Source organism: Papaver somniferum, chromosome 2, assembly GCF_003573695.1.
Source record: "Papaver somniferum cultivar HN1 chromosome 2, ASM357369v1, whole genome shotgun sequence".
Lineage (NCBI taxonomy): Eukaryota > Viridiplantae > Streptophyta > Magnoliopsida > Ranunculales > Papaveraceae > Papaver > Papaver somniferum.
In genome coordinates, this window is record NC_039359.1 from 113,080,041 (window position 1) to 113,107,165 (window position 27,125).

Below are 27,125 nucleotides of genomic sequence, written 5' to 3' on the forward strand. Positions count from 1 at the left end.
ATGCCTTCTGCAACAACCTTCTTCCTCTTAGTTTATATATCTTCCCTAGGTTAGTTTAACGAACGTGTAGCAGAAGCATGTATAGTATCACCTTTTGTTTTGGCAGAGGTAGAGAGAAGATAGATGATGTGGGTCAAAGGCGATTAGTCAAAATCGGTCAAGGAAAGTCAACTCAAATCTTCTTTTCGCCATTAATGAATTTTTGATTCATTCAACTACAAATCCAGTTAGTTATTGCACTTTTCAGTTCTCTTGCTTTTAATTAACTTTAATTACTTTTGCTTTTGTATGAATCTCGGTATTGTTTTCTCGATGTCTTAAACTGTTCTTCCCTTTTCGAGGTTTTCATGTCAGTGATTTAACCTAATTTTAACTTCTCTGTTTCGCTTTTACCCTCCTGGTTTCGAGTTTATGGCTTGCATGTGTTAAGGTTATACATGGTTTTTGTTGCCTTGTGCTGGTACATAGTAGTCATTGCCAAAGGTTAACCCCCAAAACTTGTTATCTTCGAAGTTTTAGTCCCTGTCCAAGTCAATGGCGGAGAAAACTAGCTCAAAAATTTAATCTCGATATTCTGAAGAAATTCAGTCCACTGCATTCTCTTCTTGTTGGAAGATAAGTGTCAATAAAATTATGACAATCTCAACACGTCTCAAATCAAATTCATGCATTCAGCCTATAAAATGAAGATGTTTAAGATTGTTATTCATAATCACCATTGTTTTCTTAATCTTAAATCTAAACCCAAAACACTATATATAAGTCAAATTTATGGATCCAAACTTGGGAGACATGAAGTACCTAGAAGAGAAACTTATGTCGAAAATTCTCAACAACTCTGAGTCAGATGACATCCGCCAAACTTTTGTTTATGCTAGTATTAATCTGGACAGAGGAATCTCAAAGTGGGCGACAAGCATTGTTGGAAAACTTCTTGCTGTTGAACATATGAAACCCAACAATCTCGAATTCCACCTCAAAAACCTTTGGCTGAAGAAAGTGAAGAAAATCCAGATAAGGAACCCATTAACAAATTACTTCATTGTCAGATTTGCAAATTGGGACCAAGTCAATTGGGTTCTTGAAAATGCTCAATGGTCAGTGAATGGCTGCCTTTTTCATGGTCAGGCCTTACAACTCCTTTGTGCATATACAACAGATGGATTTTATCACCCAAGAATTCTGGGTGGACTTCAAAGATTTACCACCAGAACTTTTTGAAGAAGAAACTATGTACAAGTTTGCAAAGATTCCAGGAGAAGTCAATCTCTTGATCCCGAAGATGCAAACCATGTGGATTCAAATGTTGTTAATGCCAGCATCAAAATCAATGTGAAAAGACCTTTAATTAGGGGATCTGTTAACAAAGAATGGAGCTGGATTCATTTAATGGATTCCTTTCTACTACCAAAAGCAACCAGGAAATCTATGCCCAGCTTGCTTTGTACTAGATCATGATGATGATGGATGTGAAAGGAAGGCCAATTTTGTTCGAGCTCTTGCTAATAAAGCGCTTTTCAAGTTTGGGCAAACCAATTTGTCACTTCATGGCGTTATGTAAATGAACCCAAAGTATGGAGATGGGTCTCCAATAACCATTAACAAGATAATTTCAAAAAAGAAGGCTGCAACAACTAACAAGGTTGTACTCCAAAGGCCTTGAGATGGTTATCATGTCACTGCTGCTTTCACTAAGGAGGATGGAAGTTACACTGAGGTGGGTGAGGGTTCAATTTAGAGAAGAGGAAAAAGAGTTCGAGAAAATGTGGCAAGGGCTATCAACTTTGATAATCCTATTTACATGGATGCTGACAGTCAAGATGATAACAATGTGTACCAAAATGTTCCAGACATTCAGGATCATGACCATGAGCAAGGGGGGATTTGGACCAACACTGCAATGCTATCACTCTGCAGGGCAAGAAGACAGAATTAACACTAATTTTATCCTGCAATTTCAATTATTTCATAAAGTTTTCTCCCCATATCAGTTCATTTGTCACTGCTTTTACATTTTTTCTTTTAATCCTTTTCATAAAAACTTTGAGAAAATGAAAATTTTAGCTTGGAATTTCCAAGGCATTGGCCAAAAGGATAGTAGAGACCATTTGAGACATTGTATTCATACTAATGACCCTGACATAGTCTTCATTTCAGAAACCAAAACAAATTATACAAAAACTAATTCTTTCGTTAGACATTTTGGTTTTCTTAATTACTGGTCTCAGTCTTCTATTGGTCTCTCTGGTGGCATTGCTCTCCTCTAGAAATATGGAATCAAAAAGAAGTAATGGTCACAATTGATCCCAAAATGTGCAGTGGATACTAACATGTTTATATGGCAGTCCAAGATATAAGGAGAAGAAAGAACTATGGGAAACTATCACTACAAGAATCCAGAACATGTAAGTTTCATGGATGATAATAGGAGAACTAAATATCACCATTCACCCCCAAGAAAAAGATCTCAACCTCAACTTCATCTCAGTCAAGCATCAACAAATGCATAAAACAATAACGACTTCAAACTGATCTAGTGGAGGTCAAATTCTCTGGATATCCTTACACTTGGAGCAACCACAGACGAAGTAATCAACTGGCGGAGGCTAAGCTGGACAGAGCATTGGCAAACACAAAATGGCATGACACTTTCGAAACAGAAACAACTTACAGTCTCTCAGAATTTGGATCAGATCACACACCAATATTGCTTCATACAAACCCAGTTGAGAAAGATCACAAAAAACCATTTATATGAAAATTGGATACAGCAAGACTCATGCAAAGAAGTAATTGCTAAAGCTTGGAGTCAACCACAACAAGGATCTGCAGCCTTTCAAACAGTGTCAAGATTAAAGAAAATTAGAAAAGAAATACAGAAATGGAACTATGAAGTCTTTGGCAATGTGAACCAATACATAAGAAAATCATAGATGCTCAAGCAAATCAAAAGTTCAACAATAACAATGAACTAGATAATCTTCACCAAGAGATGAGATTCTGGTACCAGATGGACTCTGACATGAAGTATCAAAACTCTAGAAAAAATTTATTGAAGAAAGAAAACAAAAATACCAAGTACTTATACTCAAAGGCTAACCACATAAGAATAAGAAATCACATAGACTCTCTCAAAGATGATATGGGACTTTACCACTCAGAAAGAAAGGAAATAGAGCAGCTTCTCAACAATCATTTCAGCACCATTACAACTACTTCAAACCCACAGAGAAATGAAGAAATCCCGAGTCTCATCAACCCTTGCATAACACCAGAAGACAATGCAAATTTAACAAGAATACCATACATGGAAGAAATAAAAAAGGAAGTCTTCAAAATCAAACCATGGGCAGCTCCAGGACCAGATGGATTTCAAGCAGGTTTCTACCAACAGTGCTGGAACATAGTAGGTAATGATATTATACTCATGACACAAAATTTCTTCAGAAATGGTTATATTCTAAAGGGGCTTAACTATACCTTTCAAACCCTGATACCAAAAGTAGAATTCCCACAAAGCCCTTCTGATTACAGACCCATCAACCTCTGCAATATAAACTAAAAAATAATCTCAAAAATTCTTGCTGACAGACTCAAACCTATCCTACAAAAAATTGTATCTCATTTTCAAACAGCTTATGTCCCAAACAGAAACATCTCAAATAACACAATTATAGCTCATGAAATTGTAGATCACATGAAGAAAAGTAGGAACAAATTTGGGAAAGTTGGCATCAAGCTTGATATGTCGAAAGCTTTCTACGGGATTGAATGAAAGTTCTTAATGGATATCATGAAGCAACTTGGATTCTGCAACAAATGGTGTCAAATGATTAACCAATACATTGGAACAACCTCAGTGTCCATCCTTCTTAATGGTTCTTCATGCCAACCTTTCACTCCATCAAGAGGGCTAAGGCAAGGTGACCCAATATCACCATATTTGTTCATTCTCTATATGGAGGGTTTCTCAAGAATGTTATGCAAAGCAGAAAGTTTAAAGAAAATCTAGGGAATTAACCAAGTCATCATAGCCCAAGTATCAATCATCTAATTTTTGCAGATGATTGCATTCTCTTCTGCAAAGATCAAGATATTAGGAATCTCCTAGACATCATCAACAACTTCAGCTCTGCCTCAGGACAAGTTATAAATTTCAATAAACCCAATGTGTTCTTCAATAAACATATGCAGCCTCAGAGAAGTTCTCACTTAACACGCATACTCCAAATGAAGACTATGGGATTGAATGAAAAATATCTTGGTCTGCCTCTCTTTTTGGGAAAAAACAAGAGAGAAAGTTTTAAACCAATAGAAGAAAAGGTTCAGAGCAGGTTAAGTACTTGGCAAGGAAAAATAATTGACCAAGCTGGGAGATCAACTTAAGGCGGTCAGTTATAAGCACAATGGCTAACCATCAGATTGGTTGTTTCAAAATGCCAAATTATGTAACAGATTCCCTTGACAGAGTTCAAAAAAGATACTGGTGGAGAAAATAAAACAAGAAGGGAATGAACCCAATTTCATGGGGTACTGTTTGCAAACCAAAAAGACTTGGAAGAATGGGCTTCAAAAACACCACAAAATTTAATGAGGCAAAATTGGCATGGAGGATGATTACAGGCCACAACTCTCCGTGTGCTAGAATTTTGAGGGAAAAATACTTCTACAATAAAGACCCTTTGTGTGATGAAATTATTCCTAATGGATCCTGGATATGGAAAATCATCTACAAAGGTCTGCAAATAGTAAAGAGGTTATATATATGGAGTGTTGGTGATGGCTCAAGAATAAAAATCTGGAGACATAATTGGATTGCAAATACACACCACACAAAACTTTCAAATGCAACTCAGTACTCGGGAAACAATGACAGAGTGCAGAGTCTAATTCAACAAGAAACTAAATAGTCCAAAGGATAAATCAGTTGTTTAACAACACAGAAAGCAAGAAAATTCAGGAAATAAGAATTGCAGAAAATGCATAAGACACCATCAACTGGAGCCTGACAAGAAATGGTATTTTCTCTGTTCATTCCGCTTATAAAGCTCCGATTCAAGAAATCAATGGAGACAACATCCGTAAAGAAGAGCAAAAATTCTGGTTGAATATATGGCATTTAAAGCTCCTGTACAAGCTAAATCTTTTTCTATGGAGATGCCTAAAAGATATTCTACAAACTAGAACAAGAGTGGGAAGACACATTCAGCTGTAAGATTAGTCATGCCCTTTCTGCAAGCAAACACCAGAGACAGACACTCATATTATTCTTCACTGCGGTCTTGCAAAAGTTGTTTGGTTCACCATCTTACCAGAAGTTATGCACTCTCAGCAACACTTCAATTCTCTGCAAGATTGGATCAAATCATGGAATCAAGACCAAAGCATCATCTCTTTTAAAAAAGAGAAAAGTATCCTTTTAGCAACAGTTATAATGTCGCAAATCTGGAGACATAGATGCATGACAGTTTTTGAAGGAAAAACAACACACCCCAATAGCATTATCATGAGCATTAGACATTTTGGCACAAATATAACATTCTTGGCTGTGAAACTAACCCTATATGTAGAGGTCAAGCTAAAAAACTTAAGAAAAAATGGGAGAAACCACCTGAAAACTGGTGGAAGCTAAACTTTGATGCAACTTTTGATAAAGACAATAAAATATTTGGAATTGGTCTAATTTTAAGAGACTGTGCAGTGAGATTTATGGAGGCAATGGTGAAAGTCACAAATGCTAGAGATGCTGAGCAAGGGGAAGGCTTAGCTCTACTGGAAGCTGTGTAATAGATAAAGTGCAGAAGCTGGAGAAATGTCATCATTGAAGGAGATTGTAAGAATGTCATTGAAGCTGTGACTTCAAATTTTGTTAACTCTAATTGGCAGGACCATAATCTTCTTTCGGATATTAATAGGAAAATAGAATTTGTTAGTAGTATCAAATGTGTTTTCTTTCCTAAGAGTAGCAACGAAGCGGCTGATGGGTTAGCCAAATATGCCAAGAAGTTTAAGTGTGATCAAGTGTGGGATGATAAACCACCAAGATGTATCATCTCAATCCTGGAAATGAACAACTCTATGTAATCTGGTTTTCTTTGAGAAATGAATTTGCTTTTATGATAAAAAAAAAGAGAAGAAGCATGTATAGTTAAGGGTAATTTGGTCAGAGTCAACCATATTAGTTGGATCGACCCAGTTAGCGAGTCGGTTACGATTTTCGTTCTCTTCGAATGATATTTTGTTTTTTTTTTTAACAAAAATCTTATTTTTATCGTATCTCTGATTTTAAGTCCAAACGAAAAAGAGATAGTAACTCTTTAAAAAAATGAAAGGAGTATAAAAAAAGAAAATTACTTTAAATGTAATAGATAGACAGATTCGCAATCGGCCTATTTTATTCCACACAGTTCTCATTAAACACAGTTAAAAGAATTTTGACTGAAAGATTGTCCCGCTGAGTGTTACGCGTGTAATTTAGTTTCGTTTAAATTTAGATTGTATTTATCAAGTCGTAAGCAAATATAACTGTACCTGATTATCGAATCAAGATGTATTAACTTAGTCTAAGCCCCGCTGATAATCAAATCAAATCAATAATTGATATCTTAATCATCCGTATCTTACTTCTGACCCTACGAACGTGCATCCTCAATTACATCATAAGTATCTTCTCTGTTCTTTGTCATTCTCACTAAACAATTATTCTTAATTATTGTTAGACTTCAATATTAAATTTATGACACATTAATCAATCAATCTAATAGTGTACAGATTCTTCCAGCTGATGTTAATCCACTTGATCACCAAACGACTCACATTGAGTGGCCAATGGAACTGACATTGTAGCATTAGCTAGACATTGGCCCATAAATTTGGCAATGGTTTCTGTCTGTGTCGGTCTCATTTTGAGCATTCTTTTCTGCACCAATGTCCGGTTTCTCTGAGTAAACTTTCTCCATTCTGTTGTCCCCGAAACTGTATTTGAAAAGCAAACCATCACAAAGCTGATGAGTTTAAAACTCAGATAGTTGATATAGTGATTCAACAGTTTACCATTGTACACCTATAAATGTAACGCCTTTCACTGTGCTGTCAATCCAATTAGACAAGTACCCAAGTGACACTTTATCATTCTAAAAAAATAAATATTTTTCTTAGTTAATTTTGTATTTAATTAAGATTAATAAAGAATTAAAAAAGGTCTTAACATCTCTCACATGGCTTGTGAACAGTAAACCTTACAATAAGTGCACGCATGTGTGAATGTAGTCCTCACCAATGACTACGGGTCGTGTTGTCGTAATCGATTGTTAAATGTCAACTTATCACTTCTAATGTCCGTATCAATCAAACTCTAATTACACTTACTTATGTACTTACAACTCGTACTACTATAATTGCTGATCCAATAATTGATTCCCACTTCTTATAATTTCAGTTGTTTACTGTCTACTTAACAATTTTAATGCTCCGGGCGCAAGTTAGAGGGTTTTGTTCAGTGAACAATCTGAATCGTTTGATCAATGAGAGTGTTCGTAATGGTAGATTAATGGATGCTCGAAAACTGTTTGATGAAAACCCCAAAGGTCGAGATATAGTTACATGGAACTCGATTATATCTGGGTATGTTAAAAATGAACAAATTCAGATTGCAAAAGAATTGTTCGATAAAATGCCTGAAAGAGATGTCGTTTCATGGAACACAATGCTTAAGGGTTTCCAACGGATAAACGATATTGAGAAATTGGTTGGTTACTTCAAACAAATGAGTATGAATGGGTTGAAACCTACAGAATTCACCATAGCAATACTGATTACTGCACTGTCAAATGAGGAGTTTCGTATTTTAATACAACAGATTCATACACGTGTTGTGAATCTTGGATTGAATTCTAGTGTGTTTGTTGGATCGGCTTTGATGAAAAATTACATGAGTATGGGATGTCCGGTTGCAATATATCGCGTCTTTGAAGAAATTTTGGTTAAAGACGTTACCTCTTGGAATGCATTGCTTTTTGGGTATATGAATTTAGGGTGTGTTGATCAAGGTCGACGAGCTTTTGAAATGATGCCCGAGAGAAATGTAGTTTCTTGGACTACTATGGTTAACGGACTCGTTAACAATAAGAAACTTGATGAAGCTATGTGTTATTTTGATGAAATGCCTGGAAAAAAATGTGGTGTCATGGACTGTTATGATCAGTGGGTACGAGCGAAATGACCAGTTTTTAGAAGCATTAGAATTGTTTGTTTTAATGAGGAGACTGGGATGCTGTCCTAATCAAATTACGTTGTCCAGTGCCTTGAGTGCTTGTGCAGGTTTTTCAACTCTTGTATTTGGAATGCAAATTCACGCAAGCCTAATAAAATTTGGCCAGCCAGTTGACATTATATTATCAAGCACCCTTGTCGATATGGATGCTAAATGTGGGGATATTAGTGCTGCAGATAGTGCTTTTGAGTCGATACCAGAGAAGAATTTGGGGTCGTGGAATTCCATCGTAGGAGGTTTTGCGGGACATGGGCTTGGAGTGAAAGCATTGGAGAAGTTTGAAAGTATGAAGAATCTGGGCACTAAGCCAGATGAAATTACGTTGGTGCATGTTCTGTCTGCGTGTGCACGTGGTGGATTAGTAGATGAAGGTGAGATGCACTTTGAGAAAATGGAAAGAGAATATGCGGTAAAACCAGGGATTCAGCATTTTGCCTGTATGGTGGATCTTTATGGGAGAGTAGGGCAATTGGAGAAGGCTGTGGAATTGATAAGAAAAATGCCATTTGACCCTGATGTTGTAATATGGGGAGCTTTGCTCGGAGCTTGTGGACTGCATTCAAGTCTGGAAGTCGGGTTGTTTGCTGCAGAAGAGATGCACAAACTGGAACAAGATCATCCTGCAGTTTATTCGTTGCTTACAAAGATTCAAGGTGAGAAGGGAATGTGGAATCAAGTAACAGAGCTGAAGAACATGATGAAACAAAGTGGTGCTAGAAAGCAAAAAGCTGGTAGCTGGATCGAGTCACCTACTTGATTTCTTTGCTTTATAATAATGTTTATTATTAACCAATAATATCAAGTATAAATCTAAGATCAGGCACTTCAATAGTAGGCTAGTAGCTAAGAAATATGGCCTACTTCGAAAATAGACAACTTCTCCTCCCTCCAAGCCCATAAAAAAACAAAAAAAAAACTTGCCCTCTCAGGCTCTCCCCATGAATGACTACTTTTTAGCTAAGACATCAGCTGAAAAGTTGCTCTCTTTAACAAACAATGTCTAAAAATTCAATCGTATCCCGATGTTTACAACTATAAAATCATAGCAAAGTAACTGTATGGATATTAACTTGGCAAAATAACTTAGAAAAGTCATGCTTCAATAATTCTATAAATGGCTCAGAATTTGAAGTTGCACAAACAAAGGATAAAAGAAAGACTCGATCACAGGGACTCAGAAAATCCAGATGCAACCACCACAATTATCTGGAATCTCAACTTTTTTAGGTTTTAAATTAAAGACATGGAGGAGTGTAATAGGCACAATTGTTGGGATGATGCGAGAAGCTTCTCGGGTTCCTTACAAGATTCGTTCTCAAATTCTTGCTCCTGTTGTGGACCAGATTCATTGTCTGACCCCTGATCTGGACTCTCCTCAGGATCCTCACCATCTGACTTGTTCTGGTCGACGTGATCTCTTCAAACCTGAACATATTTTAGTTTCCAACCACAGTTTCTTCATTAGCACTGGCTGTCGACGGTTGCTCATTAGCATTCTCTTGCTTCGGTGGGGTTACAAAATACGGTACTCGACCTCTTTGCCAATCATGGAGAACCATCTCTGCCGCACTAGTCATGTCCGGCTCAGTGCCCTAGAGGTAATCAAGTCAAAAGCACAGTGAAAATTCTTGGAATGACTGTTGGAGAATTTTCGCCTCAGTTGGTCAGCCCCAACACTAATGGCCAATTATGAGATACAAAGAAGTGCAGAAGTTCAAGAAATGTAACCATAGTTAAAACATCCAATCAAAGTCAATTTCTGACAGATCTTTGAGATTGCACCAAGTTTTGGATTCTCAAGCATGATCATCTCAAGCACTGTATTGCTTTCTAAGAGAGCATATCCTAGGGTAAAACAATTACAAGCATGATTTATTTTCCATTTGGTAAGATGAGTGTCAATCTTGACCAAATTTAGCAGGCTTCAAGAACACTCGAGATAAAAATTGCTAATGTCATTTATACTCTGGAAACTGACCTTCAAAAGTAAGCCAGACATTTTGCAAAGCTGAATAAGAAAATCCTCCTGATCTACCCTAAAACAGGATAAAAATTAAAAGATAAGCCACAGCATAGTTGACAGTATAACATTTGAATCTTTCAATACTCTCCACCCTTTAGAAAGGCCATACCAGTCTTTTATCTTATAAGCTCTTTGGAGATGTTTTTTTTTCACACGTCTCAGAACTTCTCTAATATGCTTTGCTGCATCTTCCAAGTTTGTAACACGTACCTAATAATGGTGCAAAGGATGACCACAAGCAATGAACTGTTTAAATGGAAAGCAAAAGATCTACACAGCTTTTGCAACATAAAAAAGAAACATTCACAATTGCATAAGAAAATACTAAACATAGCAGAATCCTGATAGACTTTAGACCCAGAATCTACAGGGAACAAACGGTTCCCCTCCTCCGAATGATTAAATTGCAATGCTCCATAAAAAAATCAGAAGCTAATTAAGCTAATTGATAATTGCTTGTACTTACAGCACCCTTAAATATGATAGCGGTTTCAGTATCCCTATTTTGGTAAACAACTCCAGGGCAGTCAATCAAGAAGATCTGCTCCGTAAGCTTTATATATTGGAGGACTTTAGTTTCTCCAGCGGTAGGAGCAACCTCGCACACCTTGTGAAATAAATAAATAAAATCAGGTTTATCGTTGGGTACGCAAATTTGGAACTAACAGGTATCACGTTAGAAGTTATAATAAAGGAACACTCCACTTAGTTCAGAGTATGAGCAATTACTAAAATTGCAATGCAGCAAGACTTCTAAATCAGGCATCCTTTATACTCTTCGACTTTCTTGGCAAGTCCACATTTTTTTCCAATGACAATATCAAAAGTCAAATACTCAAACTGCAAAAGTTCTATTTGGCAAATCAATAATATGGAGTAAAGTTATCGACATACAGATTTGGCCCGTAAGGTATTCATGACTGATGATTTGCCAACATTTGGATATCCAACAAATCCCACAGATATAGCTTGCTTGCCACATTTTAAGCTAGCAAGCTGCCCTAGTACTGAAAGAAGAAGTTCCTGTTAAACAAGAAAGAACAAAATATGAAATAGCTTCCAAGTGCAACTAAGACAACGAAATAAAGAAGTAGCTGGACAATTTTTTTTCAGAGAAAGAACTAATAATTGTTATCTTTGGATAAATTACCTTGCCAAAAGATTTATTTATGCTAGCCTGAAAAGCAAGAGTAGGATAATCCTTTGATAAAACACGAATCCAACCCTTTGTAGCCCACTCTGGCACAAGATCACACTGGAAACAAATATCAAAAAAGTGCCAAATGGACTATAACTAGCTAAACAGATCGATAGTATCAGAGATTCCCATAATCAAAACATGTAACAACCTTGTTTAGCAGGAACACCATGTGCTTATGCTTGCAGTGCTCATTCAAGTGCCTCTCCAGGAGATAACATCGCGTGCCTTGTGGATCCCTAGCATCCAATACCTGTCAAATAATTGGAACATGAAGAAAATTTGGGATCATACATCATTAGCCTGGCCAACAAACCCCAAATCAAAAAATCAGAGCTTAAACGAAATACACAAAATCGATTAGTTAACACAGTTAAGCATTCACATACAAGCAACGCATATCTTATAGGAAGCACATCAAGTGCTTTACAGCGCTGCAAGTTAGATTGAAGAATCTCACCTGCACAATAACATCCAAAGAGTCTATGACCTTGTAGAGATCATCCCCAATACGTTTGCTTTCACCATTCTCAAACATGCCATGCCTGACAAGGTCCCTTAAACCATCCGCTTGACTCCCTTCTACAGACAGAGCTTTCTATCGGAAACGTAAAAGACTTAACACATTCAGAAGATGAAGTCTACTTTTTCAATAGAAGAAAGCAAATTCTAAACAACCAAATGTAAGTTGATCAAAAAAAAAAACATTTACCTTTTGGTGATCTTGTAAAAGGGACATCGGGAGCAACCTCTGCTGCAAGATCACATTGTAGTTACTTGAAAGTTTATTACCAAGTTCATCTCGAAACTCCTCAAGCTTTTTGGGATCAATAACTCGGGTATTATCTATAATAATTGATCATTGTAAAGTTATCACCGAACTATCACTCAATTGAAAGCTTTCCGGTAACAATATTACATTTTTTTCCCTCTAGAGATAAATTTCTATTCAACCCAATCAATTGAGCTTGAAAAAGTAAAAACGCAACAACAGATTTCCTACAATACTGAGGTTATATTCACAAAATCACATTTTATGTTCTCTAAATCCATTGATAAGCATAAAATTTTAACGAAAAACTCAAACATACCAAACCAGCGTCGATCAGGTTGCATCCGTGTATTAGGAAGGTCTTTCTCTTGATACTCATGCTTCAAAATCTTTCCTTTAGAATTACGTTTAGGTTTTGTCTTATACATCTTCAGCCTCCTTACCAGCAGTTCGAGTACCACTTTTCCCATCGATACGGTAAACATCCAAGGAATGTTTCGGTTTTCCTGAAACATCAACTTTTCTCTCCTTCATCACCATGTTTTAGCACCCCAAGTAGAAAACCAGACTGTCTCAAGTTTAAAACCCTAATAACGAACCCCAAACGTCTCTACGAAGTCGAAGGGCTTACTTTGCTTCGAGTCGTCGACTCTTGCATGCATGAGAAGGAACTCGCGCCCCATTCCTTGGGGTTAGTGAGCACGTGCCAAGCAAGTGCAATCAGTATTTGGCCATAAGCGTGCGTTTGCTAACCAGTGTTGAATGGAAATGACAAGAGGTGCCACTCGACATAACTGACTAAGAGAACGCAAAGATTGCAAATGTTAATTCCCATGGCTGCATCCACTGGAAACTTTAATGCATTTATTTTTACAAGTTCCGTGCCTCGCAGAGTATGTGTAATGAATTCTGCTGATAAAAGTTGTGTAGGTCTCTAAAAATCTCTCGAGAGTTTCAGTGATGAGGTCTCTAATAATCTCTTACCTGACAGACCTTCACTTGAGATACAAACCTCAAGGCAAATCATTTTTCAAAAACTTATTCCTAGTAAGCAAAAAAAAAAGCGAGAGGCAGACTTCGCTTTGAAATGTAGCAGTAATGAAGTTATCCGACTGTAAATTTGAAGTATATGAGCAAAGGATAAACAAAATACTTATTACAGAGGCTCAGATACACTCAAAGATTTCCTAAAATCTCTGCTGTCTGGGATTCTCTAAACTGAACACTCAAATAATAACAAATTTGAAGTTGCGAGAAAGGATAAACAAAAGATTAACAGCTTTTTCTAGATTCTCTGTTTTTTAGGTTCTCTAAATTAAAGACAAATTAAAATAACAAAATAAAACTATTATTTGGAAGATTCAGTAGGCTTCTCCAGCTCCTCCTCAGGTTCCTTACCAGAATCCTTCTCAGATTCTTCGTCAGATTCCTGCCCCGCTTCTGGATCAGATTCACTGCCCAACTCCTGGTCTGAACCTTGCTGCTCAGGATCATCACCCTCCAACTCTTTCTGGTCAAAGAGATCTCTCTGAACAGGGACAGATTTTAGTTGCTGTGATGAAACAACATTTGCAATAGCTCGCAAAGCTGCTGATGCACGATCATTGTCTACCGCAGCTTCATCATTAGCACTGGATGTAGAGGCTTGTTCACTAGCATTTTCTACCTTTGGTGGGGGGACAAAAAAGGGAATTCGCCCTCTCTGCCAATCATGTAGGACCATCTTTGCTACACAAGCCATGTCTGGCTCGCCACCCTAGAAACATTCAAGTCAAAATCTTGAGAATTGTTTCAATAAAATTGTTTATGTACCAGAATTGTTTTCTTCTCGGCTAATATTGACTAGTTCAGCCCTAAGTATCCAGGCCAACACTCATGGCCTGGAATGAGAAACCTAGAATAACAAAATGTCCAATATAGGAGTTTTTGTAAAATCTATGAGATGGTACATATATGTTGTTTTGGTCTTATTTTTAATTTAACGTGCTGGCGACAGCAAATGCCGCCATAAGCACTGTATGTTCTTCTGAGAGAACAATGTAAGGCAAGACTACTGTGCGCCATCATATTATACTGTTTTTAACCAACATTTTGGGGTCAACCCTGGCCAACCTTAGCAAGCTTTCACCATAAAATTAGCAATACTCGTAAGTATTATATACTGGAAACAAACCTTCAGAAGTTTCCCGGATATTCTGCAAAGCTGAATAAGGAAATCCTCCTGATCCACCCTGAAACAGGAAAATGAATTAAAAGATAATCAGCATAGTTAATAGTAATTTTTTTTTGGATATTCCCGTACGCTCCACCGTTGAGAAAGAACCATACCAGTTCTTTATCTTATAAGCTCTTTGTAAATGTTCTTTCTTCACACGTTTCAAAACTTCTCCAATATGCTCAGTTGCATCCTCCAAGTTTGTAACACGTACCTAGTTATGGTGCAAAGGATAATCCCAAATAATAAACAGTTAAAAAGCTTTTTACAGCATTGAGAAAGTAAAAACTCTGCGATGGCATAAGCATGATTGCATTTTAGAGAAGGTGATCAATAGTTGCTTTTACTTACTACACCCTTGAGAACAATATCAGTTTCAGTGTCACTATTTTGATAAACAACTCCAGGGCAATCAATCAAGAAAATCCGTTTCGTAAGTGTTATGTACTGCCAGACTTTAGTTTCGCCAGGTACTGGAGCAACCTTGCACACCTTGAGAAATAATAAAAATCAAATATGTCAGATCTTTCGATTAAGGAAGTAGTAAGAATCACAATGACTACCATCATAAAGCACAATACACTTGGTTCAAAAATACAAACAATATGTAAAGATAAATCTACCAAGACATCTAAAGCATCATACTCCTCAACTACTTTGCAAATCACATACTGTATACCACATTTTTCCCCACTGACCAAAAAATATGTCAAACCAGTTAAGCTCTACTGAGAATCAACAAAAACTGAGTAAGATTATACATACAGATTTGGTCCGTAAGGTATTGATGACTGACGATTTGCCAACATTTGGGTATCCAACAAATCCCACAGATATAGCTTGCTTGTCACTTTTTAGGCGGGCGAACTGCCTCAATACTGATAGCAGAGATCCCTGTTAAAGAAGAGAAAAAACAAAAAGCGAGTCCAAATTAAACCATACTGTACCAATAATAAAGAGCACAACTAAGACTCTGACATACACAACTAACCAGAAAGAATCAGAGTTATCTTTGAATAAATTACCTTGCCAAAAGATTTATTTATGCTAGCATGAAAAGCCAGAGTAGGATAATCTTTTGATAAAACACGAAGCCAACCCTTTGTAGCCCACGCTGGCACCAGATCACACTGAGAAGGGCATAAAATATCAAAGAAATGTCAAATGGATTATAACAAAAACACAGATAAACATCACACATTCTATGAACAGAATCTGTAACAACCTTGTTTAGCAAAAACACCATGTGCTTATGCTTACAGTGCTCTCTCAAGTGTCTTTCCAGATGATAGCAACGTGTACCATTTGGATCCCTAGCATCCAATACCTGTTAAGATATTCGAACATAAAAAAAAAACATTGGATCTTATGTTTTGCTACCCTGCTGAAAAAAAGGAAGTGATAACTATAATACAACATCCAAAAGCAAATATTAATGGAAGCACATCAAAATAAAAAAATTACAGCAATATATTTCACATTTGGAAAATCTGACCTGCACAACAACATCTGAAGAGTCTATGACTTTGTAGAGTTCACCCCAAATACGTTTGCTTTGGCCCTTCTCAAACATGGTATGTCTAACCAGGTCTCTTAAACCATCTGCTTCAGTCCCTTCTACAGATGGAGCAGCAGCAGCCTTTTCCTCAAATGCATCTAAGGAAAAATGTAATATGAGTCATGTAACAAGCAATCTTGATTAAGAAGAGGAGCACGAGTCATGTAACAAGCAATCTTGATTAAGAAGATAACAGTGGATAATTGAAATTTCAACCAAAGATAAACTGTGAACAAGCACAAATTGCCATAACAAAAACTCGTATACCTTGAGAACCATCAGCCCTTTTAAGTAGAGATTCATAATCAACTGCTAAGAGCTTTGGTCGTTTCCTTTTCCTTTGAGGTCCAAATGCATCTTTGAAGGGCTCAACATCCAAAAGATGAGCCTTGGCTTGCTATTGAAAATGCAAAAGAATTACGGATTCAGAAGATACAACAGAAAGTAAATTCAAAACAACTGAACGTATTAATTATAAATTGGTTAAAAAAAAGAACATTTACCTTTTGATGATCTTGTAAAAGGGACATGGGCAGCATCCTTTCCTTCAAGATAACATTATAGTTACTAGATAGTTTATTATGAAGTTCATCTCGAAAATGCTCCAGCGCCTTCTGATCCACAATTCTAGTATTTCCTGTAAATTAAACAAATCAATTTCATCAGTCATTCCATTACTACTCTCTATAAATACCTTCCAAATTCCCATTTTCATCTATCTAAATAACAATGAAATCAAATTTGATGAACATAATAAAAACAATAAAGGAAACCCGAACATACCAAACCAACGTCGATCGGGTTGAATCCGGGTATTAGGAAGATCTTTCTCTTGCAAATCATGCTTTAAAATCTTTCCTTTAGCATTACGTTTAGGTCTGGTATTATACATCTTGAGCCGCCGCACAGTAGCAGCAGTTCTAGTACCACTTTTGCCATCACTACGGTTGACATCCAATGAATGTTTCGGTTTCCCTGAAATATTCACTTTCTTCTCCTTCTTCATCACCATTTTGTATATTACCTCTACAAAAATAATTTAACAACTCACTCTATCAGAACCAAACAGATATACAAATCTCGCAAAAAATCAGAAAACCAGAGCTCTCTGATTTTCTTGAACCCTGAATCAATAAGAGACCTAAAACTGAGAGAGCGGCGATACTTACCCTGATTGAAGAGCTGAGTATTTTTTTAGGGTTTAAGGAGAGACCGCCGTAGCGGAAAGAGAAAGAGGAGTGAGAATTGTGGACAAGACAAGGAAGAAATACAGGTAAGGTGTAAGAGGGGTGTAAGTGTAGATTAAGATTTTTGGTATAATTACTATTATACCCCCACCAGTCCATAAATATCGGTGGGAGAAGAAATTTACTTCATTAGTGATTCAGTGTGTTCTCCTCCTTGGTTCCCCTTCTCTCTTGGTGATCCTGGGTATAGAAATTTTGCAAACTTTTAAAAACCCTAATTTGCATTGTTTAATTTTGATTAATTGTGATTAAGCGAGAGAGAGGAAGAGAATTGTTTTCAAGATGCCACAAGTGAAGATTATTGCGAAGAATTTCATGGACATGGTAGCGGCTCTACCTGCTTTAAAACTTGATAAGCTTTATGATAATACCTTCATCTGCGAAGCTGTTTTGAGGTAGCTCAAATCTTCACCATTTTATATATGCTTTTCAATCTGTTACGGAATGGGATTGGAAATTGAATGGTAATAAGTATGTTGGTGTTTTTTGTATTTAGGTCTTTGCCCCCTTTGGCCAAGAAATATGTTCTACAACTGTTATACATTGACGAGCCAGTGACAGCCAAATCAATGGAGGACTGGGTTTTAACAGATGGGGTTTCAAAGCATAGAGTGGCTATTGATCGGTTGATACAATTAAGGGTATTTCTTGAGATTACAGACAGGTAGGTATTACATTATTTGCTTATCTTTTTGTTGATATCTAAGGAACTAGGATTGAGTCTTAATTTATAACTTAGAGCAATGTCTACCCAGCTATGAACCTTTTGCAGACGTATCACATTTTCAATAACCCCAGAAACATGGATTAACTTACTCAAAGAAAAATAAATTGAATTGTTGTGTCTGTGAATATAATAAGTGAACAACTAACCCTATCTAGGAAAATAGTGAAGGAACTTGATGAATTAGATTTTAGAGTAACAAAGAAAATTAACATAATAAAACCCTATCTTACCAACATAAGCCCCACTTGTTAAGAATATACAATGGAGTAATGGACCCATTATTAGACGATGTTCTAGAATCTAAGACCTTTTGCGTAGTCCGCGTAGTACTGTAAAAAATAGATAGCCTTATTTGGCCAAAATGTAGCATTTGAGACTGAGGTTGCGCTGCCTTTTCTATCATTCTTCTGTTTTGATAGTAGCATTTCATGGTAGGTTACTTATGATAGTCTCGGATACGTAGAGGTTATATCGCAAGTAGATACTTGTGAGATTCTTATGCATTAGTTTCATATCAGGGGGACAATTCTACCCGTTATTTAGTAGTGATCGTAAAGATTGTGTTGCCAGTCTTTGCTCCTAACTGTTGAATTCTTTTGTCACTGTAGGAAAAAGGAAACCAGTTACAGAGTGAATCCCAAGTTTCAGGGTAATCTTCAGAATTATATAGCGCATGGGTAAGTCATACTATCACTCATATAGCAACTTCTTGTTGTTTAACAATGAGGTTGTGCTTTGCATTCTTTTTTTGTGTGAAGCAAGTGTCAGAAGTAACTGCTGAACTTATTCATACAGTAAATATCCTTCTGGGGCTGTGCCGGGTGTTTGTATCTATCATCTTTTAATTTGACAGTCTTCGTAGAATTTAAAACCAGCCAAAGCAGTCTGATAGCTTTGTAGTGAATTGATAACCCCCTACCCGCTGCATTATATCCTCTGATCTTTTGGCAACCAGTAAATATGTTCCATATACGCAAGTTTTTTTGATTTTTAACCCTTCCTGGATATGAAGCTAAAACTTCTGACCTAATTTAAATTTTTTGTACACAATAGTGTTATTCTTGATACTGTATCAGTACTATGCATTAAAACATGTTCCCTACTGTGCACAAAATGAACATTTTTGGTATAAATAAAGTGAGTTTATAACTTCAAAAGTGGAAATTACAGTGGAGTTTTACCAAGGGAATCAATGTCATCGAGCATCACCGTCAGGCTCCCAACTGCGGAGGAGTTAGATTCTTATGCACTTGAGCAATGGGAGGTTGTAATCTTTAGCCAGAAGCCATATTCTATGATGAGTTAAATAGTTTCTGGATAGCTGCAAATGTGATGTTCCATTGAACTTCTGTTTATTCTTGCTTATGACCCTGGTGAACAGAGCTTCTTACTTCAACTTATAAGCTCGGGCCAAGCAGAAAAGAAGACAAGCTTTAGCCCTTCCATGATGACAATCTTCCAGAAAGGTCTTTTGAGTCTAAGGTCCTACAAATATTTCCTTGTCAGTTTTTGGAATCACTGGACCTCACTTTCTTACCTAAAGAAACGTGATTTAATCTGATGGATAACAAATCTTAGTTTGCGTTCGCTGCAGAGAAAAAGAAGCTCCAAAATTAACTGAAAGTGGGTTTCAGTTCCTGGTGTGTATTATATGAATATCCAACCTGACCTTTCGTGCTTCTTGTTAGTGCATACCTTTTTCCTTCTTTTGTCAGATTTTTACATGTATTATATTTATAGTAATTATTACTGGGTTTCCTGTTGCAGCTGATGGATACAAATGCACAACTTTGGTACATAATTAGGGAATATATTATCAACTCTGAGGTATTTATATGTTGTTTAACATTTGGGATACTCATAGTATATCACCAGTGTTCTCATCTGTTATCAATAAATATTCAGTGCTTCAGTGTATTTGAAGTTTAAATCTTGAATGCAAAGGTAATGTCTTTGAAAAAATGTAAAATCTACTACCCAAGACATGCTGTTATTTCATGTCAAATTAATGGTCATAATATGATTTAAAGAAACTAGTAATATTTTTGAAATAGAAACTGTATTTCTTCTCTTTATCCTGGTTACCAAGTTTTACACTATACAAATGAGATCGCTAAAACATTAGCTGATTTTATCTGGATATCTGAAGCAATATTCTTTATCTCTAAATGGTGCAGGTTCGTGGAGTGGATTCAGCAGATTTGATTTCTTTTCTTTTAGAGCTCAGTTTCCATGCCACGGGCCAGGTACTAAAGAGACATGTTTTTCTCATGGTAACTTTAAAAGTAGTAGTTAAAGCTTTAGTTCACTATGTATATGACCGTTGAAACTTCGTTAGTTCTTACAATTGGCAAATGCTAATCCATAAGCAACATCTATATTATATATAGTACATGACTGTTGTTGGAAATTGGGTTAACCCCAAATGAGGCTCTTCATGTGCTAAGCACTTTTGAATCCATGCTATAGCACTGAGGGGGTAGTTTTTAGTTTCTAACTCCATTACTTGCATTGTAAGACTGAATTTTCTCGATGTGCTACATATTAGGCGTATAATATGAACACCTTGAATCCGACACAGAGGAGTGCTATCAAGGATCTTGCAGACCTTGGACTAATCAAACTTCAGCAGGTAAGTCAATATAGTTCACGTAGTTATGTTAATATTATCGGCAGACTGATTATATGACATTTCACATCTTCTTACAGGGTAGGAAAGAGGATTGGTTCATTCCGACTAAGTTGGCTACAAATCTTTCTGTGAGTTTGTCTGATTCTTCATCACGCAAGCAGGTATTTTTCAACCTGAGCTTTTTAATTTGAACTATTAATAAGCAATATCTGCACTATTGCTTTCAATATAAACCAGTGAGGTCCTGATTTGGATTATGAAATGTCTACATTTGTACTGATCTTCAAGATTCTGTTGCATTCATTTATATTTCTGTCAACTGGATTATGAAATGTCTGCATTTGTACTGATCTTCAAAAATTGCATTCATTATATTTCTGTTGACTGGTCCTAGCATTTTACTCAAAAATTACAAACCAAATGCTACATGAAGTTGCCTAATGCATTTTATTGTAGGGGTTCGTAGTGGTGGAAACAAACTTTCGGTTGTATGCTTACTCTGCTTCTAAACTGCATTGTGAGATTCTGCGCCTGTTTGCGAGGTATGTCCATCTGATTATATTAGTTTAACTCCCAAAGGGTTTTTCTTCTACTCAGCTGACAATTATGTATTCTTAGTCGATATGACTTGTTAATCAATATAACAAAAGATCATGCCATGAGTTTTCTTAAGATTATATACGCATGTCAGTGAAAAAATTTCATAAGATTGCGTGTCCACTCTCTTTTGGATTACCTGTTTTCTTCCCATCAAATGTTTTCTTTCAATTCATTGAGGGTAAAAAAATTTGTTTAGCTTGGCACCTTTGAACTTTTCGTCATCTAGCAGTAATACATAATTATTCTTAATATCTCTTAAGATCACATTTTTATTCTTTTTCAAAATGAATGTTTTTCTTACAACTCATCAAGGAGAAAGAGGAATGTAATTCCGGTCTGTATCATCTCGAGTAATGATAACTTCTGAATCAGAGGATTTCTCAGAGCATATTGTAATCAGATGTATTTCTCAGAGGCATATTAAATCAGATGTATTATGGCAAGGCTTGCCTACCATTTTGGACTCCCCAAACTGGTTATGTGCTTCATGGTCGGATCAGATCGTGTCACCATCATAGAATCCTGACCTATCAATTTAAATTGGAATAGCCAATGCAAATATGTGTGGTTTATTGGTTGTTATACAGTTTTAGATTTGTAATATTTCTTGTCAAAGCCTTATGACATATTGCTGGGGATACACAATAGGCCATTGTTAAATTTCAGTTTTGCACCAGTTACGCTGTTTACCATTCCAAATCGTTCTTCGTAATGTATTGGGTTGTTTTCCAAAAACTGTTGATGTAACAGTATTGTTTTAAAAATGCAGAGTCGAGTATCAGCTTCCCAACCTTATTGTTGGAGCAATAACAAAGGAAAGTCTGTACACTGCTTTTGAGAATGGCATTACATCTGAGCAGGCGAGTTTCAAAGTTTATGATCAAACGTATCTTCTTTTTTTCTTCTATTCATATCTTGCACTAACTTTATAATCAGACTTATAAGAATTTTCTAAATGGAGTATTTTTATTGATTTGTCGTACATTGCCATTTCCTTACCCTTGTCCTTTGCACTGAAACAACCGAAAACTTGTCACAAAGATCCTTCTTCTACTAGGCTGTCATTGACGAGACATGGAACATAAAACCAATTAGTTTAACTGCTATGTAAATGGAAACAAACAATCACTGGATCAGTTTTTCTTCATTGCATCGCTTTAGCTGTTCCTTGTTTTTGAAACTGTGTATTTGCAGATTATTTCTTTTCTCCAGCAGAATGCACATCCTCGTGTATGTGATAGAGCAGCACCAGCTGTACCAGAAAATGTTACCGATCAGGTACCTATCTTTTCCAGCTTGAACATTTAGGTGTGACTTTAGGAAGCCCTGAGTCAATCACTCATTTGATCATTGGACAATCGGTCATTTTTTTCCCCGTATAATTTGGATTAGTTCAAGCGTCCCCTGTAATGTACAGATTAGGCTGTGGGAAAGTGATTTGAATAGAGTGGAGGCAACTCCTGCAAATTTCTACGAGGAATTCCCTTCAAAGGTAACCATTCTTCCTTCTTGCTCTTTACTTGGGGGGGATCTACTAGATTTAATTAAGGTGGTGTTCTGATTCACATTCCAGTTTCGGATCATCTATTTTCAAAATCAAAGGATAAATACCACCTAGTGAACACTAATATCATAAGTGCACATTTTGGCTTGTGTGCGTTTTTAAGAAAAGATTTTTTTAAATCAGAGTTTTATAGACTCAAACTGCTTAAACGCTTAAAGAGGAAAAAGTTAAAATTCTTTCTGGTGTTTTCAGTAAACCTATCTGTTTTTCACAAATCTGGAACAATTTATGGATTTAGGGAATGTGCTTCGTATTGCATCCTTTTGGCATTTATAGGGAGGGATATGTGAACTGTTAGCAATAAAATGTTTATAAGTTTCTCATATTCTTGTTACTTCATTCTTTCTTAGGATGTCTTTGAAGGTGCTTGTGACTACGCAAGAGATAATGGTGGATTATTATGGGAAGATTCGAAGAGGATGCGATTAGTTGTCAAAGCAGAGATACATACTCTGATGCGAGACTATCTACACCGCCAAAAGTAGTAACAGAGTTTTGATGTAAACGAACAGAAACTATGATATTCACTGTAGTGATATATTTTTGGTTCACATCAAAGAGAATTTTGTGATTACTTTAGTACTTTGATTTCTTTTTTTCCTTCTATGGTCCCTTCTCTGCAAGGTGAAAAGACCAGTTATGTACTACAATATGCCTAGCTGATAAGCTTGCATGCAAGGCTGATCCTATTAAGCCACGGACCCACAATTCAACCTCATAGAAGAGGAGAAAACTCAGGGACAGTACTTAAAGGATCTGGGGAAATTCAACAGCCACAACTCATTGTTGCCAAGAAAAATGCTGCTCCTGTACCTTTTTCTGGTAAACCATTGAATTTATCAGCTTGTATAGCTGAAGGGGACTCATGTTAGTCCCTGGATGGGGCTGTAACAACTTCTCTTGTGAGTGGTGACTGGTGACAATTGTGTACATGGACAAACGTTAGAGAAGGTTTTGTCTCTCCTCAAAGTCAGACCGGAATAGCTGGATACGGCTCAATCTCATTTTTACTTAATTTTACTCATGTCCCATGAGAGAATAGTACCTTTCTCGGATAAACGGCCATTATCACCAATGGGGTAGGGAACCCCCAATATGTAAGGATTGGATTCGGATGAGAGAGAGAAAGGGAGATCGGAATTAGGCAGAAATTGATAATCATCCCACGAACAGTAGCGAAAACAATGGCGAGTACCGTAATCGTGGAATTAGGTCGAAACAATAAGAAGTATGCAAGCGTGGTGGAGGATATAGTGAAAATAGAGAAGAAACTTTTCCCAAAGCATGAATCACTTGCTACTGTCTTTGATGAAGAACTCAAAAAGAAGAACTGCGGATTACTTTACTCTCATGTTAACGGTGAAGTCTCTGGTTATGTTATGTATCAATGGCCTTCTTCCTTGTATGCTTCCATTACTAAACTTGCAGGTAAAACCCCATCTCCCTCTGAATTCTATCTAATCTAGGTTTTTAGATAGTAGAACTTGAAACAACAGCAGAAACTAAACCAATTTAAGATTCAAATCTGAATACGTTTTGATGTTACTGAATCCATAAATTGCTAGATACTGAATCTTGTTTTATGTGATCTTTGTTTGGTGCTTCAATTGTAAAGTGAAGGACAATTTTAGGAGACAAGGTCATGGAGAAGCATTACTAAAAGCAGCAATTCAGAAATGCAGAACCAGACACATTCAACGTGTTCAACTTCATGTTGATCCCTCCAGAACTGCTGCTTTAGCTCTCTACCAAAAACTAGGTTTCAAAATCGATAGATTGATTGAAGGATACTACTCCATGACTCGAGATGCTTATGTCATGTACGTGGAGTTTACTGACTGATGCTTGAGCAAAGCACAGGGAAGAGCTCCATTCGTCTTCTCTATGTATGTTTTAGGTTAAATCTCATTTTTGTTCTTGGACATCGAACTTGCTTGTATTTGAACACCATTGATATTTGGAATTCTTGATGCTCATTGCAGCTGATAATGTTTGTTTGGCTTCACAAATGAATGATAGCTGTATTTACTGTAATAATCCTAGTAGGAGGAGGAACACCAACTGGAGGTGAAAAAATGAACATCATACACATCTTCATATAATCTAGCAAAAGTCATACATAATTACTTTAATTTCTCAAGCAAAAACAAGGAAGAAGGAAAAAAATAATTTATACCCCTTGAAAATATTACAAACAATGAAGAAGAATCAAGTCATTACCAAAAATCAGATGCTAAAAATTTAAGAAAACAGGATCCTACTCAGTTTTCTTGGAAATTTTTCTTTTCATTCTGCTAAAGGGTCCTACTGTTCTGTCCATGATGTACATATAAATCACCTGACTCCAAGATCTATATGCCATAAAGTTTTCATAGTACTCTGGCGCAATCTCTTTCACCTTGTGGAGTTTGCTCCCAGGAATTCTTGGGAAATCATGGTGTTCATTGTGATAACCTACACTCCAGGTCATCAAATTCAAGGGACCATAGTAAGAATATGTTTCCTGGTCTGGATTGAAGATATAGTGTTCAGAGATAAAATGACCAGCCATTGGATGCAGTCCACCTCCAACGAATGTCGAGAGAATCATATAACCAAGAGATTTCCAGCCCCAAAAGTAGACCATAACTGCGTCGAGCCCAAACTGAATGATAAAGTTGGTGGCTTCCCACATTCCTGGTGGTTTAGGGTTAAGAAAGAGAGGCCGGAATGCGTAAAAGAAGAGCTGGAAGACAACCCATATAGACTTTGTAAGAATGTTGGTAACAACATGAGCTTCAGTGTGGCTAGGAATATCCATATCAATGCCATCAACTCCTTGATATCTGTGATGCTCGAGATGATATTTTTGAAACGTCACAGACATTGGAACACCAATTGGAAGATTAGCAAAGATTCCTAGCCACCGGTTGAGAACCGGAGTTTGAAAAGCAAGGTTGTGACTCAATTCATGAATAGCTAAGAATAGGTTGTGGTTAAGAAAAGAACCAAAGAAGTAGGAAACAATTAATATCTTTAACCAGCTTGAATCATGAAGAACTGTAGCTGTCCATAATTGAAGTGAAACAACCAGAGTAATCTGCAACACAAAATTACAAGGATGCAAAAAAATATTATTAAGAAACATTATTAAACCATATTGTGCAGAGAACTCTATTTTCAAAACCCATCCCCTTAGCTTGGCATTCAATTGATTTCTTTTAATTTGAGAACAAAATTGCAAATATCCCAATAATTAATGTGTTCTGGGAATTTCCGGTGGATGAAATTCACTATCGATCTGAATGTAACTTAATCAATCAAAGAATAGCTAGCCTAAGGCGGTCTGTAAAGTTTTGCACCCTAATAAAGCACATTCAGATCCGAAAAACACCCTAATTAACGATTAATCGAGAAAAATCACAACTGATAAGAATGAACATTATAATAATCAGAATAGATCTAAACACATTGTGAATTCAGAGATAGATAGAAAAGAGATTAGTTACCTTAAGGAATGCCCATGGATCAGGACCGAAGAGCTGTCTAATTTGTGGGTATTGAGAGAGGATCTGTCGCCTACGGGAAGCATGGGGTTCATCAGTATATGACCAGAAGAAATCTGTTGCCATTACTCCTTCTTTGTCTTCCACTGCAACCCCCATGTCCTCTCTCTGTTCTTTTTCTCTCCTCTTCTTCTCTTTGTTTGGATATTCGGTGATTAATTCTTCTTCTTCAAATTTTTCTAATTCGAAAATATATTAGGAGAGGCGAGAAGAAGAAGGGAAAACGCAATCCGTCCAATTTCTTTTCTTTTGAGAGATACAAACAAATTCCCCCCGTTTTCTTCGGTTTTCTATCTTTATCTCTCTGGTGCTTTCTTCGGCGTCGTGTGCTGATAGGCTGGCATGGGCTTGTCCAGATTAACATGAACCCACTCTAACTTGGTGAATGTGTTTCTAGTTTAAAAAAAAAAAAGAGAGATGTGATAATCCATGAAAGCGACGATAAATTCAATGGCATATTCTCACCGGGGATATGCTAAAAGAAATTAAAAATAAGCAAGAAGGGTTGCTTAGAGAAAATATCGAACGAAAAAGCGAACCTTTGATTAATATATTAACAAGGGTTACTAAATATATTAACCATTTCCATCCAAAAAGGCTGTTGGATTACTCAAATGGTACCAGCCCCGTTAGTACCAGTGCCTATTTTTAACAATCATGCATGTTTATATTACCTCAATCATTATTTTCATGGTTAAAAAAAAGAATAAATTTTAACAATCAATTAGATTGTTATTTTTTTTTATTTTTGATAATCAGAATAAAAGAAAGG

The 27,125-nt window shown here is 36.5% G+C and overlaps 6 protein-coding genes across 6 annotated transcripts; 3 read left to right on the forward strand and 3 right to left on the reverse strand.

Moving 5' to 3' along the window:
• Positions 1 to 8,255: 8,255 nt before the first annotated feature.
• Positions 8,256 to 9,029, forward strand: LOC113351772 (pentatricopeptide repeat-containing protein At1g20230-like). The gene has a single exon (XM_026595706.1). It carries the CDS (start codon positions 8,256 to 8,258, stop codon positions 9,027 to 9,029), a length of 774 nt encoding a protein of 257 aa, XP_026451491.1.
• Positions 9,030 to 9,196: 167 nt separating this feature from the next.
• Positions 9,197 to 12,804, reverse strand: LOC113353817 (nuclear/nucleolar GTPase 2-like). The gene is made up of 10 exons (XM_026597301.1): positions 12,585 to 12,804; positions 12,206 to 12,339; positions 11,954 to 12,091; positions 11,645 to 11,746; positions 11,446 to 11,550; positions 11,190 to 11,318; positions 10,762 to 10,902; positions 10,405 to 10,505; positions 10,251 to 10,308; positions 9,197 to 9,864 (listed from the first exon to the last, which is right to left on the reverse strand). The coding sequence occupies exons 1-10, from the start codon at positions 12,778 to 12,780 to the stop codon at positions 9,709 to 9,711; spliced, it is 1,260 nt and encodes a 419-aa protein (XP_026453086.1). The 5' UTR covers positions 12,781 to 12,804; the 3' UTR covers positions 9,197 to 9,708.
• A 551-nt stretch (positions 12,805 to 13,355) lies between these two features.
• LOC113348833 (nuclear/nucleolar GTPase 2-like) lies at positions 13,356 to 17,292 on the reverse strand. Its single transcript, XM_026592712.1, has 12 exons — positions 17,208 to 17,292; positions 16,822 to 17,064; positions 16,542 to 16,675; positions 16,306 to 16,435; positions 15,976 to 16,136; positions 15,706 to 15,807; positions 15,506 to 15,610; positions 15,246 to 15,374; positions 14,832 to 14,972; positions 14,594 to 14,694; positions 14,439 to 14,496; positions 13,356 to 14,021 (listed from the first exon to the last, which is right to left on the reverse strand). Exons 2-12 carry the CDS (start codon positions 17,048 to 17,050, stop codon positions 13,614 to 13,616), a joined length of 1,698 nt encoding a protein of 565 aa, XP_026448497.1. The 5' UTR covers positions 17,051 to 17,064; positions 17,208 to 17,292; the 3' UTR covers positions 13,356 to 13,613.
• A 116-nt stretch (positions 17,293 to 17,408) lies between these two features.
• On the forward strand, positions 17,409 to 23,382 carry LOC113348834 (general transcription and DNA repair factor IIH subunit TFB2-like). The gene is made up of 15 exons (XM_026592713.1): positions 17,409 to 17,680; positions 17,782 to 17,949; positions 18,621 to 18,689; positions 19,183 to 19,276; positions 19,394 to 19,494; positions 19,607 to 19,652; positions 19,780 to 19,839; positions 20,190 to 20,258; positions 20,561 to 20,644; positions 20,722 to 20,805; positions 21,101 to 21,186; positions 22,014 to 22,104; positions 22,439 to 22,522; positions 22,662 to 22,736; positions 23,159 to 23,382. Exons 1-15 carry the CDS (start codon positions 17,568 to 17,570, stop codon positions 23,291 to 23,293), a joined length of 1,359 nt encoding a protein of 452 aa, XP_026448498.1. The 5' UTR covers positions 17,409 to 17,567; the 3' UTR covers positions 23,294 to 23,382.
• Positions 23,383 to 23,741: 359 nt separating this feature from the next.
• LOC113348836 (putative ribosomal-protein-alanine acetyltransferase) lies at positions 23,742 to 24,794 on the forward strand. The gene is made up of 2 exons (XM_026592715.1): positions 23,742 to 24,236; positions 24,424 to 24,794. Exons 1-2 carry the CDS (start codon positions 23,993 to 23,995, stop codon positions 24,648 to 24,650), a joined length of 471 nt encoding a protein of 156 aa, XP_026448500.1. The 5' UTR covers positions 23,742 to 23,992; the 3' UTR covers positions 24,651 to 24,794.
• Positions 24,795 to 24,957: 163 nt separating this feature from the next.
• Positions 24,958 to 26,618, reverse strand: LOC113348835 (sphingolipid delta(4)-desaturase DES1-like). Its single transcript, XM_026592714.1, has 2 exons — positions 26,297 to 26,618; positions 24,958 to 25,887 (listed from the first exon to the last, which is right to left on the reverse strand). Exons 1-2 carry the CDS (start codon positions 26,450 to 26,452, stop codon positions 25,066 to 25,068), a joined length of 978 nt encoding a protein of 325 aa, XP_026448499.1. The 5' UTR covers positions 26,453 to 26,618; the 3' UTR covers positions 24,958 to 25,065.
• Between the last annotated feature and the right edge of the window lie 507 nt (positions 26,619 to 27,125).